The 15,322-nt window shown below is 40.0% G+C and overlaps 1 protein-coding gene across 3 annotated transcripts in view; it reads left to right on the forward strand.

Moving 5' to 3' along the window:
- LOC126365835 (xaa-Pro aminopeptidase ApepP) overlaps nt 1–15,322 on the forward strand; it is a 149,447-nt gene that overhangs the window by 74,353 nt on the left and 59,772 nt on the right. For all 3 annotated transcript variants that reach the window (XM_050008467.1, XM_050008466.1, XM_050008468.1), the window contains exons 5-6: nt 3,142–3,237; nt 7,056–7,252. In XM_050008467.1, the coding sequence (XP_049864424.1) occupies nt 3,142–3,237; nt 7,056–7,252 (293 nt within the window). The remainder of the gene's footprint in view (nt 1–3,141; nt 3,238–7,055; nt 7,253–15,322) is intronic.

Consider the following 15,322-nt stretch of genomic DNA (forward strand, 5'->3'; position numbering starts at 1 on the left):
TCTGAATTCTGGACAATTTATTTTGTCTTCTTTGGTGAAGGAATTTTGGAAAACGGTGTTTAGTAATGCCGCTTCAGTGGCACTGTAGTCGGGAATGTTGCCATTGCAATTGCACAGTGAAGGTATTGTCTTACCACTTACAACCAGAATGTCTTTAGATTTTCTGCCAGGTTTAGATACACAGTTTCATTGTGGAGGTTATTAAAAGCATGTCACATTGAAGCTGGCATTAACTTTTGAGTTTCTGTAAAAGTCGCCAATTTTTGAGTGACTTGACCTGCTTGATCATATTGGGCCGCTAAGAGAATGAATAAATGGAGGCACTGTATCAGAATGAACAGAACCAAATCTCTTGGCGTTCCATTAAATTTGAAAATTACAGTAAATCAATTACAGATTAAATATCACATGGGCAGTACAGACACCAACAAAATTTATTGCTGGACTGATTTCAGTAAAAAGAACTAGATACAGAGTGCTAAGCATTAGTAAATTTTATTATACTTTTACTATTATACTGAAACCATGTGCTTGCTTTTACTCCCCCCCCCCCTCCCCCCCCCCTGCTCCTGTCCCCTATCCTGCACTCCCATACCCTGCCTGCCTCGCTCCACCCCCCCCCCCCCCCCCCCCTCTCTCTCTCTCTCTCTCTCTCTCTCTCTCTCTCTCTCTCTCTCTCTCTCTCTCTCTCTCTCTCTCTCTCTCTCTCTCTCTCTCTCTCTCTCATGAATGTTAACTTTGCAGTCTTCATTTTGTTACTTCATCTAACTCTACATGGCTACTCTGCAAATCACACTTAAGTACCTAGCAGACAGTTCATTGAACCACCTTCACCCCATTCTGTTATTTCACTCTAGCAAGGAAAAGAACACTTATAACTTTCTTTGTGAGCTCTGATTTCCCTTATTTTATTATGATGATCATTTCTCCCTGTGTAGGCCAGTGTCAACAAAATACTTTTGGATTCGGAGGAGAAAGTTGGTGATTGAAGTTTTCGTGGGAAGAGGCTCGGTGCCGCCCCCCCCCCCCTTCCCCCCCCCCCCCTCCCCGCAGTGAGAAAGTACGTTGTTTTAATGATGTCTACTGCAAATACAGGGTGTTTCAAAATGCAAAAGCAGGTTTAAAAGCATTGTAGCGTTTATTACGTACAACTTACAATTGTGAATAATTCACCAAATGAAAGAGCAATTCAGAATTTTGTTTGTATACTTGTGTGCAATGGGAAGAGTATGAAGTGACAAAGAGTGACTGAAAAACATGTTGAACAAGTGCCAGTCTTTCACACTTAGCCCCAAGAAATATCCCCGCGGGGAGTTAATGGACCTTTCTTTTTCGGTGAATCAACTGTAACTGATGTTTCTTATCTTGATGTGCTACATCTATGGCCCATGCCTCAATGGGAAGAAGCTGAACAACACATCTTTATTTGGGAGCAAGATGGCGTGCCGCCTCATTGGCATAACTCAATACGCGACTGGTTAAATGTTGTTGTAACCGACTGGTGGATTGGGTGCAAGGGGCCAGTTGATACAGCATTTTATGCATGACCACATTCACACATGATCTGATGCGATCATATGTATGTGTGTCTGATACCAGCTGATCTACCCGACTTTAGAAACAGTGTTATTGCGAGAGCTACTCCTGACACATTGCTCAAGGTTTCAGAACAACTCGCATATCGACTCAATGTGTGATCGGTGTTCACACTGAATAATTGTAAGAAAAACTGTTTATGTGTCTCTTTCATTTGATGTATTATTTATAATTGTAAGGTGAATGTAATATGTGCTACAAAACCCTAAAACCCATATATTCATTTTGAAACACCCTGTACTGTATTGTGTGTGTGACACTCTCCCACCTATTTCTCAATAATACTAAACATGCTGCTCTTCTTGAACTTTCTTTATGGACTCTGTTACCCCTATCCGGCAAGGATGCACACATGCAGCAGTACTGCGAAAGAGGACAGACAAGCACAGTGCATGCAGTCTCTGTAAAAGATCTCTTCAGTCTTCTAAGAGTTCCTCCAAAAACTGCAATCTTTGATTTGCCTTCCTCACATTTTCTGTTTCTTTCAAGTTTAAGTTGTTCATAATTGTAATTTCTAGGTATTTAGTTGAATTTATGGCCTTTAAATTTGATTGATTTTATCATGTAACTGAAGTTTAACAGATTCTTTTTAGCACTCATGTGGCTGACCGCTCACTTTCATTATTTAGGGTCAATTACCAATTTTCACACTACATGGATATCTTGTCTTAATTTTTTTTTTTTTGCAATTGGTTTTGATTACTCTACTAGACAATAAACAGCATCATCTTGCATTCAGAGCCACTTTTTCCACCTGTCTCATATCTCCAATTACCTACCCAGCCCATACATCTGGCTGCTGTCGAGTTTCTGCATACTCATCCTAACTCCCTTCCCCCTTCCGCCCTCCCTTCCTCTATTGTCAGACTGAAGAAATACACATAAACAGCCATTGTTGTTGCAGCAACAGGCAAGTGCAGTTCCATGAGTGCTCTTGTGTGTGGGGGGGGGGAGTGTGCTTGTGTGCAAGAGGGGCAGGGGGGGGGGGGGGGAGAGAGAGAGAGAGAGAGTGAGTGAGTACTTACCCTAAAAAAGAACCATAGCCGTAAGTCTAGTTAGGAATGTGAGCTGTGTGTCTATCCATCACACATTCATCAACTATAAGTGAACTGTCGCCCTTCCTTATTTTTCCATATTTTTTACTTTTTGAACTGTTTAAAAAGTACAGTTACATGTATAAATCTATTAACATCACTAAAAGGCAGATAGGCTTGTCAGTTCTTATTTTCGGGAGGCACAGTTACTGCTGATATACACACATAAAAGTAAATGAAGTCGCCATCTCTAAGTTTTGGAATCGAGGGATCTTCTGCAGCATTATTTTCAATCTTATTTATTCATCTGTTGACCACTCAATTCCTCAAGTATATACTGAGATATTATCTGGACTCTTTCCATTATTTTTATAGATAGCAATTTTTGAATGTCACAAGTTGATTTCCCATTCACCTCAACAATGTAATGATGTTACTGATTGTAATATTTTCTTAATGCCTCATCCTGTGTTTCCATTATAATTAATAAACCAGCCTCTAATTTTTTCAGGGAAGACATCAAAAACAAAGGTGGAGGAAGTGCGAACAATGCTAGCAGAGAAAGGTGCTACATTATTAGTTGTGACAGCCCTAGATGAAGTAGCATGTAAGTAATAATGGTCAGATATATTAATGCAGTTTTATGAAACAATAAAATGATTAACTTAAAATAATTTTGTAGGGAAGTTCTGCTGGAATGTAAATAATGTAGGAACAGTGGAGGCTATTTATGCGTGCCCGTCAATGACTCAATGTTTTTTCTTTTTGCTGGCTGATCTCCTTTACTCCAGAGTAGAAAAAAATGTTTCTGGCAACTGATACAAAAAAATTGTAAATAGCATCTCAAAATTACAATAAAAATTCAAAATTAGTTGTAAGTATCTAGGGAAATTGTAGCTTCTTATTTGTTCCCTTTTTAAAATTTATTTTCATCACTAATAGTTTGTTTCCTGATATGCTTTCTTTGGCAATGTGTGGTTTCTTAAGTTTTGTTGGCACAATGATTTTTTCAGGTATATCTTCCTTTTTTTGGAGCATGTTTGCAATAACTTAACTGAAAGATCTTGGAAAGTGACAATCCTTTCTTTTTCTCATTCATTTCCTCTTTCCCAGTTTCTCCAATAAGATTGCTGTATTTCCCTCCTTTTCCTGTTGTTTCCCCATTGGCTCATAAATATGATCTTCAAATTTTATTGCTTTCTAAATTTCCTCACATAGAGCCTATAATTAATCAGCTTGCAATGTCAGTTGGAAATATGTAGATTGGTGTTCACCACTATATTTTTTATATCAAGAATTTTTTTGCGTGTTGCTCAAAGGAGCTCATTGTATTTCCAAAAACCATGCCAACAACTAGTACACTATGCCATGAGGAAAGGAAGATTAGGTGAACATCCTGTCGATCATGTGGTTACCAAAGGCAGAGCTCAAGTGTGGTGGGACAGGGATTGGTGAGGAAATTAAGAGGAACCATCCTGGCATTTGCCTTGATAGATTTAGGAAATCCCAGAAATGGCTGAGTTTGGAAGGCTGGGTGGAGACTTGAATTCTGTTCCTCAAAAAAATGATTAAAGTCCTATAACCACTGTGTCTACTTACTTGGCACCTTGTATTTTGTTGTGGTAGTTATTGTATTTCCTAAAAGAAGTGGTTATTTCTTTCTTTTCACCTCATTAATATATACTAAGCTTTACTTCAGCCTGTGAAAATCCTCCTCCACATTTTTTTGATATCTGTCTTCCCCTACATTTTTTACCTTCTGCAGCTCCTGCTGGTACCTTGGAAGTTATTTCTTGATGTCTTTACAAACGTCCCATCATCCGGTCCCTTCTTCTTGTCAGTGTTTTCCATGTGTTCCTTTCCTCAGCGTTTTCTGCGAAGAACCTCTTCATTCCTTACATTACCCGTCCACTTTATTTTCAACATTCCTCTGTAGAACCATATTTCAATGCTTCAATTCTCTTCCGTTTGTTTTCCCACAGTCCATGTTTCACTACTACACAATTCTGTGCTCCATACATACATTCTCAGGAATTTCTTCCTCAAATTAAGGCCTATGTTTGGTACTAGTACACTTTTTTCACCAGGAATGCTCTTTTTGACAGTGCTAGATTGCTTTGTCATTGCTTCATTCATCTTGGGTTATTTTGTTGCCTGCGTAGCAGAATTTCTCAGCTTCATTTACTTCGTGAGTTCCAATTCTGATAAATTTCTCGCTGTTCTCATTTCTGATTTTGAAATCTGTGTGGCCATGATGTAACCTAACTGGAATTTTTTCATACTGATATCTCCTGACCTTTTCCGAATATTCCTCCTCTTGTGACTATTGAACACAGTATTCAGTTTTTACATGATGTAAACACTTTTAAAATTCCACTTTATTTTGTTGAATGTAGTTTCTATTCACTGTTCTCTTGAAGACTCATTCTTAAGCAGTTCACATCCAAAATTCTCAATTGTGCGATAGTTTATGTGAATGTATTTTTGCATTGGATACAAAATTAAATGCCATAGTGTTCTATTTAATACAATTATTTCATTACATTCTGATGCCTAGCTCATAGATTGTTGTACAGGTATCCACCTGTAGGGGAGTTTTCAATCTTAAGGGACAAAAGTATACCTTGAAACTGTGTGTGCTTCTTTCCTTTCTTATCGAAAAGATCTTGGCAGATGACTCCAATTGCTTTTACATGTGTTTTTTATTATAGATCTTTGCAATGATAAAGATCAAATCATAGATATTAAGATAAACAACAAAAGACCTTGGTGATCTCTTTATCTATTCTTCCCCCCGTGTCTTGTTAATGCTGTAAATCTTTGGATGTACAACCAATGAGTTTTGTGCTACCAAAATGTTGCAACTGTCCTGAAAAGTAGTCTCTGTACACCATGGCTCATGACACAAAAAGTGGCACACCTGCCCAGCTTTGCAGGCACCTAGCATTTATAATGGTAGATTTTTAATGTACACAATGCAGTGTGGGATTTCAATTCGGTCAAGTGCCAGAGAGGGGAAAAATATACATAGAACCACCAAGACCAAATCCTGGACTCTCAGATTGTAGTGTGGAATCCACTCGGAGCATAATTACTGATTCTTGTTATAATGTATGTGGACTTCAAAATCATAATCTTAAGTAATATCATTTAGCACAAATGCTAAACAACATGCCCAGCTGTGTGCATGTTACACAATGTTGCCATCACTTTCCAGCATATTTATTTAGTTTTCCCTCATCTTTGTGCTACAAAAGCCACTCATTTTATTCCTTCTTTGAAAATCCTGAATGATGAAATTTTCTGCTTGGTCAAGTGAAGAATTATGTATAGTGTAACTAAAGATGTGTGAGCTTTTGTTATAAACATTAATGCAGTTCCTAAAAGGTACAGCAATCTAGCTTGCAGTGAGAGAGGAAGCAGTACATCAAAATATTTTTGTCAGTGCACTCTATAACTGTTATAATGTAGAATACTTTCAGTTCTGTTAACTCTTAGTTTTTTTGGGAAGCAATCTCTCCTGTAGGGCATTGCCAGTGTGAAGTCTTAATCACTACCTCGGTTTAGTATGACACACTGTACTAGTTCCCATGGCTTTTGGGATTCTCTATTGCAGTAAGCATTTGTTTAAGGGATTGTCAAATAATGTGCAATCTGACCTTACAATGCTTGCAATATGCCATATTGTATGGAGTCAAGCCCAGCAACCTTTTAACTGTCTCACAGCCCCTCAGAGGAGGGCATTTTTGAAAAAAGAATGAGAAAGGAGGGGAAGGGGGGTGGGGGGGGGGGGGAGAATGAGAATGAGGGAGAGGGAGAGACTGCATTCTCAAGAAGTATATAAGCAGCATATTCTTAGGAGGAGATCATGATCTCCCAATAGTCTGTGTTGTCAGATTCATAGCCTTGAAGTCAACTGAGAGTGATCCGAAGGTACAAAAACAACTTCATAATCTTCCCTTCGCTCTACTCCCCTGTCATCTCCTCCTTTCTTCTATGGAATTTCCCTTTCCTATTTTCATTTAGCTTTGACAATGCTCCCATCTCATCAAATGTGAGATGCTACCTACTTTAACACAATTTATCTTCAGTCTTGTGATTTCTTTCATCAGCTTTCCAAGTATTCAGTATGATTAAATTGTATTTCAGTACAGACTGTGCAGGGCTGACAGGCATATTGCTTTCAAAATACTGTTCTCTCACTTTTCCAATTTTTTAAGTTCTTGCTTCATAGTAAATGGAAGTATAGGAAATTGTGAAAAATAATTATTTTTGGGAAAAGATGAGTGCCTAAATATTAATTTCCATTTTTAGGTTTCACTTTTTTTAGGTTTCCATCATTATGTAATGTTAGTGCCTAGTAACATTTTACAACATTGAGTAAGTCATCAACATTCACATCCATGTTTCTGTTCTTTTTGACAGGGCTGTTAAATCTTCGTGGCTCAGATATTGCGTATAATCCAGTGTTCTTCTCGTATGCTCTTGTCACGATGCACAGTGTGCACCTCTTCATGGATGAATGTAAGCTGACACCATCTGTGCGGCAACATTTTAACCAGGAAGATCTGTGCATCACGATCCACCCATATGAAAAAATACAGGATGTACTTACTGAGCAGGTACTTATCATTTATTGTGCTTTGTTAGAGTGTATCATTAAGTGCAACAGATTGATAATTGCTTTCCTGTGGGCAGAGGAGTGGTACTGACAGGTTCTCCTCTTGCTGAGTGTCGTTCCTACACATTGCCTCATGACAACTGACCAACTATCCTCTATATGGAACAATAAGTTAAGTTGGAGTGCTTGCTTTCATAAATACTGTGTTTTTTGTCTAACAAAATGTTTCACCTGTTGTGTGTTCCGGAAATTCCCTTTTATGCTGCTTTTCATTCTAGAGAACAGGAAGGTCATATGGGCATGTATCATGTGAGTGGCCTAAATGTGAATTTCCTGACCTAAAGTAGTTCCAGATGGGCTGGCATAGCTTTTGATCATCACAGTGCATGCCATAATTTTTAGACTATTCCCTTCATGTCGAAATACAAACCAACATTATTTTCATGTTGATCCTCACTTGTTTTGTTTTCCTCTGTAATGACGGTGAAGCTTTTTTCGACAACTTCACTTTTGCTTGGCTTCCAAGTCATATGTGTAATGCCACATTCCATCACCTGTATGAATTTGTAATATTTGTGTGCTGTTCTGATAAGTGCGTAGTTGCGAAATACTGAACACATCTCCTGTTCTGGTATTGTACATGAGAACGAGTGTAAAGCCTGAAACTGGTTGTATGTAAAGGAACAGTGAAATACTGTAGTTTTGACAGCTGTGGTGCAGCCAATCAAATATTTGTTGCCCAGATAGCAGCATTTATGAAAACAAACATTTTAATTTAACTATTGCTGTGGAGTGAAAGATAGTTGGTCAGTTATCTCAGAATGGTGTGTATTAGAAGCAAAGGAGAAACTGTTATTGCCCTATCTTTCCTTAGGAAAGGAATTCTAATTCACTCTCCCCACTGTGCTTAACCTTGTAAATTGGTAATTTTAGCTGAATAAATACAAAGCATTAGATTTATTCTTTAGTGAAACTGGATCAAATATTTCAGAAAGGCAAATATTGGGATTTATGTCTAGTCAGGCAAACAGTTTTAAAGTAAAGAATATTTACAACTTGTTTTCCCTGCAGGACAGGTAACCCATTTCCTTGTTGAATGACTTAGCATTAATTTTGTATGGTCTCCTTTGTTAAATGAATAATTACAAACAAAGTATTTACAGCACATTTTTGTACAACTGAAAGAGTAATTCTAAAACTGTGATATAGTTAATTTGTTCTGTCATTATTATTTGCATTATTTTTAGGAAAAAGGTTTATTTAGTAGCTATAAACAATATGATAGACTGTTAATCACTGTAAAGATGACCCATTGAGTTGCAGACAGGCACAATGAAAAAACTGTTACACACTATAGCTTTCAGCTAAAGCCCTCTTCAGAAAAGAAAACACACACAAACACACACACACACACACACACACACACACACACACACACACACACACACACACACACACAAACAGTGTACCTTATGCAAATGACTGCTACCGCCAGTAGCCCTTTACTCCCCTCTCTCCCCCTCTCTCCCCCTCTCTCCCCCTCTCTCCCCCTCTCTCCCCCTCTCTCCCCCTCTCTCCCCCTCTCTCCCCCTCTCTCCCCCTCTCTCCCCCTCTCTCCCCCCCTCTCCCCCCCTCTCCCCCCCTCTCCCCCCTCTCCCCCCCTCTCCCCCCTCTCCCCCCTCTCCCCCCTCCCCCCCTCCCCCCCCTCTCCCCCCTCTCCCCCCTCTCCCCCCTCTCCCCCCTCTCCCCCATCTCCCCCCTCTCCCCCCTCTCCCCCCTCTCCCCCCTCTCCCCCCTCTCCCCCCTCTCCCCCCTCTCGCCCCTTCTTGTTTTTCCTGCACCACTTCTTGTTTTTCCTGCACCACTTCTTGTTTTTCCTGCACCACTTCTTGTTTTTCCTGCACCACTTCTTGTTTTTCCTGCACCACTTCTTGTTTTTCCTGCACCACTTCTTGTTTTTCCTGCACCACTTCTGGCAGTTTTGTCAGGCCGCCATTTAGCCCTGCATGCCCCACCAGATATTCCCCCCTCCCCCAAACTATTTCCACAACAGTAGCATTGCAATCAGAGCTGCCAGTGGTAGTAGACATGTGTGCACAAGGTGTCCTTGCTTGTGTGAATCTGTGTGTGCCCACGCGCTGTTCTTTGTGTAACAGTCTTGTCGTTGTGTCTGTCTGCAACTCATAGTCAACTTTACAATGAGTAGCAGTCAATCCTTTTTGTAATATTATTAATGTTATAATTAGTAGCTTTATTTTACTAAATAGTTGTGTTAGATGTGGGGACAAACTGTTACTTTACAGAGGAAAACTTGACTAACATATATACCACTAAAAATAATGCACGATTGTACATCAGATATCTATCACACTTTCTATCTATCTATCTATCTATCTGTGGAGTCATGGTGTGGCAGTGGGGAATAACGGTTTCAGGGGAGGGGAGTAAAAAGAGTGGTAATAACAGTGACAGAGATATAATCAAAGAAAGAAAGTGATGGAGTAGCGAGAAATGAGGAGGAAGATGCACTGTATAGAACAAAGCTAGTTTGAGGAGAATGGGAAGGAATAGTGATACGTAGAGGGCAGGAACTATTGGAGACAGAGCCTAGGATGATTGCATGCGTGTATAATGTCTTTGAGGGACAGCCCCCACATATGCAATTATAAATGTTGTTGTGATAAGAATGAAGATGAAATAGCCTTTGAAGCAGTTGTTACTGACAGTTTTGTACTGAGGTACATGCTCCATACTTGTCAGTGTATAGTTTGTGGTGACTGTTCATTTGTGTGGACTGTTGGTGCCTTAGAGTACCAACATAGAAAACAGCCCAGCATATGCAGCAGAATTAACAAACCACACGGCTTCTTTTAAAAACAGCTCTGCTTCTAATGGGACACAGCACGCAGTAGAAACAGTTCTTTAATAAGAGAAGAAAGCAGCTGCAGGCAACAGGTATTCTACCTAGATTTTTCAAAGGGATATGACCCTTGGAGCTATGGGTTTTTGTAGGAATAGTGGTATAAGGATCATACTCTGCAGTGTTGTGCCGTCAGTATTTTTTGGCTCTACTGAGTAAAATAGTGACAATGCCACAGCTGTTGCAGAAGGCCATGGAAGCCGGAAAGTGCAGAGCCAACCAAAACAGCACTACATCAGATGCACCAATGCCAGCAGTTGATGACCACGTAGTGGCTGAGCAAGGGACCAACAACTTGATAATGTCAATACAGCAGAAAGACAGAGCGACTACAGTGTGAACAGGCTTGTTACTACACATCCAAGCTAAGGGCTTGTTTTGGTGTACATGGTCAGAAGCAGCATTTCAGCAAAATGGGTACCCATCATTTTTAGCCAAAGAGATATCAGTCTGCAAAGGGATGTCATTCTGGCAATACCATCTATGAGGGGAGGTCTTCTATGGGCAACAAGGTGACACAATTTTTTGAGCAGCTACTATGAGACTTGGCCTCCTCCAACTATGGGCCTACTGCTGGTTCTAAGTCCACCACGATGGACCTGGCACATTCTAACTGGTAGGCGACCGTCGGGCTCACTCCAGACAAAGCCAGTGCAACCGCTTAACCACCTATCTCTGGGTGGGAATACTGATGCTGTACAGCCCCACTTGCAAGAGCAGACATCACTGCTGAGGACTGTCTTTCCATTTCAAGAATCGTGTCAAGTTATCACACCTTTGGCAGACCATGCTTGAGCTGCAGACCCGTTCCCAGATGGTAGATGTACTGCTGCGGACTCCACACATCAGCTGTCCTGCTGAGCTGTTCGTGTCAAACAGGCCACTGGCCACCTGTTGCATCAGCTCTGTCACACCCGCCATCATCAGCACACTCCCAAGACAGCGATTCCACCAGTCATTCTGACAACAACCCACCACGTCAACTCAATCATGCCATTGTAGAGGTTATCCACCTGAAGCCTCTAAAGCAGGGATAAAATATTTTTAATTTTAGGTTGTGGTTTGGTTGTTCCAGCTGTGGATCTTGTTGATAGGAATGTGGCAAGTGCTCTTTTGGTATGATCAGTGGGTGCTTCAGTTGCATTATGAACATATGGCAGAGATGGGGAGGGTAGTGTGTTCTAGAGGACTGCAGGCCTGTACCCAATTTGCCTGGTGTCGCTTAAGAGTTGAGGCAGAGCTTGGTGGAAGTTGAAGATGACTGACCCTATCTGGCCTAATGATAAACATGCTACACAGCTTGCATAGTCACACAAAACTCGTGTGGAATGCACATAGGTTGCATTGTGTGCAGGCTGTATAATCTTTAAGCCTCGCACTGTGTTGCGAAGTAGCTAGCTATCATCTTTTCTTAGCCATTTGGAAAGGGCCTTTAACTGTTGAGCCTAAATCGACAAGTTCTTGCCCATATGAAGGTGAGTGAGGCATTGTCGGTGGTTTTAATATGTACAGAGATTTTCATTGGCATGGGAGGACTACTGCACCGTACCCACATCTGGCTTCTGCAGTGCTGAAGACCATAAGTTCATAATAGCTGACACAGGTAGTGCACAACAACTTGTAAATATCAAGTGGATGTTACAATAAACCATCAGAAGCTGCTGAATTATTAACACTTTGTTTCCAATTTCAGTCAATGTGGTCATCAACTGCCAATTTATATAACAATGGAGAAATGCATGAGACTACCTGATTCTGTACATGCAGTGTGTGCTGTGCATACTACACAAATTGCCATCTACTTACCAAAGATGTCATTATAAAATATTATATAACAGTAAAGGAAATTCTTGGATGGTGCAACATGTAAAATAAGGAAAGGCAGCCTCTCACGTATAATGGGTTGATCCATAAAGCACAGAAACACATAATGGAAAAGTATTCACACTAGATCTTTTTCTAGCAGTAGTGCACATTGACACAGACACCCAGTTAGTCTTGCTATGGCCACAGGAGCATGTGTTTGGGTGTCTGTGTGGTTATGTGTGTACTGTTGTTGTTGTGGTCTTTAGTCCAATGACTGGTTTGATGCAGCTCTCCATGCTGCTCTATCCTGTGCAAGCCACTTCATTTCCAAATAAGTACTGCAACCTACATCCTTCTGAATCTGCTTACTGTATTCATCTCTTGAGCTCCCTCTACATTTTTTTTTTACCCCTCATTCACTTGCCTCCAATACAAAACAGGTCTTCCCTTGACGTCTCAGCACGTGTCCTATTCAACCGATCCCTTCTTTTGGTCAAGATGTGCCACAAATTTCTTGTCATTCCAATTCTGTTCAGTACCTCCTCATCTACCCTTCTAATCTTCAACATTCTTCCGTAGCACCATATTTCAAAAGCTTCTATTGTGTTTCTGTCTGTTCATCATCCATGTTTCACTTCCGTATGTGGCTACGCTCCATACATATACTTTCAGAAAAGACTTCCTAACACTTAAATCTGTATTCGATGTTATCAAATTTCTGTTCTTTGAAATGCTTTTCTTGCCATTGCCAGTCTACATTTTATATCCTCTCTACTTCAGCCATCATCAGTTGTTTTCTTGCTGCCCAAATAGCAAAACTCACATACTACTTTACGTGCCTCATTTCCTAATCTAATTCCCTTAGTGTCACCTGATTTAATTCGATAACCTTGTTTTGCTTTTGTTGATGTTCATCTTGGATAAAGATAAACATTATGTCCATTCCATTCATCTGCCCTCCTAAGTCCTTTGCTGTCTCTGACAGAATCACACTGTCATCAGAAAACCTCAACGTTTTTATTTCTTTTTCCCTGAACTTTAATTCTTACTCAAAATGTTTCTTTGATTTCCTTTACTGTTTGTTCAATGTACAAGATGAATGTCATTAGGGATAGACTACAATCCTGTTCCTGTTTCACACTCCCTTCTCAACCACAGTGTCCCTTTCCTGCCCCTTGACTCTTATAACTGCCATCTTGTTTCTGTACAAGTTGTAAATAACCTTTCGCTTCCTGTATTTTATCTCTGCTACCTTCATAATTTAAAAGCAAGTATTCCAGTCAACAATTTCAAAAGCTTTCTCTAAGTCAACCAGTCTTCTAAGATATGTCATAGGGTCGATGTTGCCTCGCATGTTCCTAAATTTCTCTGGGAATCCAAACCGATCTTCTCAGAGGTCAGATTCTACCAGATTTTCCATTCATCTGTAAAGTATTTGTATTAGTATCATGCAGCCATGACTTATTAAAGTGATAGTTCAAGAAGTTTGACACTTGTCAGCAACTGCTTTTTTTGAACTTATAACATTATTCTGGATGTAGGATGGTATTTTGCTTGTCTCGTACATCTTGCCCACCAGGTGGAAGAGTTTTGTCATGACTGGCTCTCCCAAGAGCATCAGTAGTTCTGATGGAATGGAGCCTTGTTTTGACTTAGATCTTAGAGAGCCCCATCAAATTCTTCTCACAGGATCATATCTCCCATTTCATCTCCATCTACATCCACTTACCTTTCTATAATATTGTCTGCAAGTGTATCTCCCTTGTATGGACCCTCTGTGTACTCCTTCCACCTTTCAGCTTTCCCTTCTTTGCTTAGGACTGGTTTTCCATCTGAGCTCTCGATGTTCATTCAGCTGCTTCTCTTTTTTACAAAGGCCTCTTTAATTTTCCTGTAGGCAGTATCTACTTTTTCCCTAGTGAAATATGTTTCTAAATCATTACATTGTCCTCTAACAATTCCTGCTTCACTGTTTTTCTCTTGCTGTCAATCTCACTTTTTAAACATTTGTATTCACTTGTTTCATTTGCTGTATTTTTATATTTTCTCCTTTCATCAATTAAATTCAATATCTTTTGTGTTAACCAAGAATTTCCACTAGGCCTTGTCTTTTTACCTATTTGATCCTCTGCTGCCTTTACTATTTCATCTCGTAAAACTACCCATTTATCTTCTTCTGTAATCCTTTCCCCTGTAGTAGTCAATCATTGTTTAATGATCACTTTGAAACTTTTGGCAACCTGCACTTCTTTCAGCTTATCCAGGTACTATCTCCTTAATTTCCTATCTTGTTGCAATTTCTTCAGTTTTAATCTACAGTTCAAAAATAACAAATTGTGGTCAGAGTTCCTAAATATCTGTCTTACCATTATATAAATCTGAAACCTTCCAGTGTCTCCAGGCCTCTTCCAAGTATACAACCTTCTTTCATGATTCTTAAACCATGTGTTAGCTATGATTAATTTATGTTCTATGCAGAACTCTACCAGTCGGATTCCTCTTTCATTCCTCTCCCCGAGTCCATATGCATCTTCTATTTTTCCTTCCTTTTCCTACTATGAATTCCAGTCCCACCATCTCAATTACATTTTCATCTCCTTTAACTATCTGAATAATTTCTTTTATTTTGTCATACATTTCTTCTGTCTCTTTATCTTCAGTGGAGCTAGTTTGCATATGAACTTGTACTACAGTGGTAGGCATGGTCTTCTTGTCTGTTTTGACTACAATAAAACATTCACTATGCTGTTCATAGTTGCTTACCCGCATTTCTGTTTTGTTATCCATTACTAAACCCAGTCCTGTGATACGCCTATTTGACTGTGTGTGTATTTATAACCCTGTATTCACCTGATCAGAAGTCCTGTTCTCCTGTCACTGAACTTCACTAATCCCTACTACATACAACCGCAACCTCTCCATTACTGTTTTTAAATTTTCTGACCTACCTGACCGATTAAGGAATCTAACATTCTACACTCCAATCCGTAGAATGCCAGTTTTGTTTCCCCTGATGATGACATCCTCTTGAGTAGTCCCCACTTGAAGATCCAAATGGGAGACTATTTTGTCTCCTGAATATTTTACCGAAGAGAATTCCATCATCATTTTAACCATACAATAGACCTGCATGCCTTGGAAAAAAAAAAAAAAAAATACGGCTGTAGTTTCCCATTCCTTTCAGCTGTTCACAGTACCAGCACAGCAAGACCGTTTTGGGTGATGTTACAAGGCCAGATCAGTCAATCATCCAGACTGTTGCTCCGCAGCTACTGAAAAGGCTGCTGCTCCTCCCAGGACCCACACATTTGTCTGGCTTCTCAGCAGATACCTCTCCATTGTGGT

Source organism: Schistocerca gregaria, chromosome 4, assembly GCF_023897955.1.
Source record: "Schistocerca gregaria isolate iqSchGreg1 chromosome 4, iqSchGreg1.2, whole genome shotgun sequence".
NCBI lineage: Eukaryota > Metazoa > Arthropoda > Insecta > Orthoptera > Acrididae > Schistocerca > Schistocerca gregaria.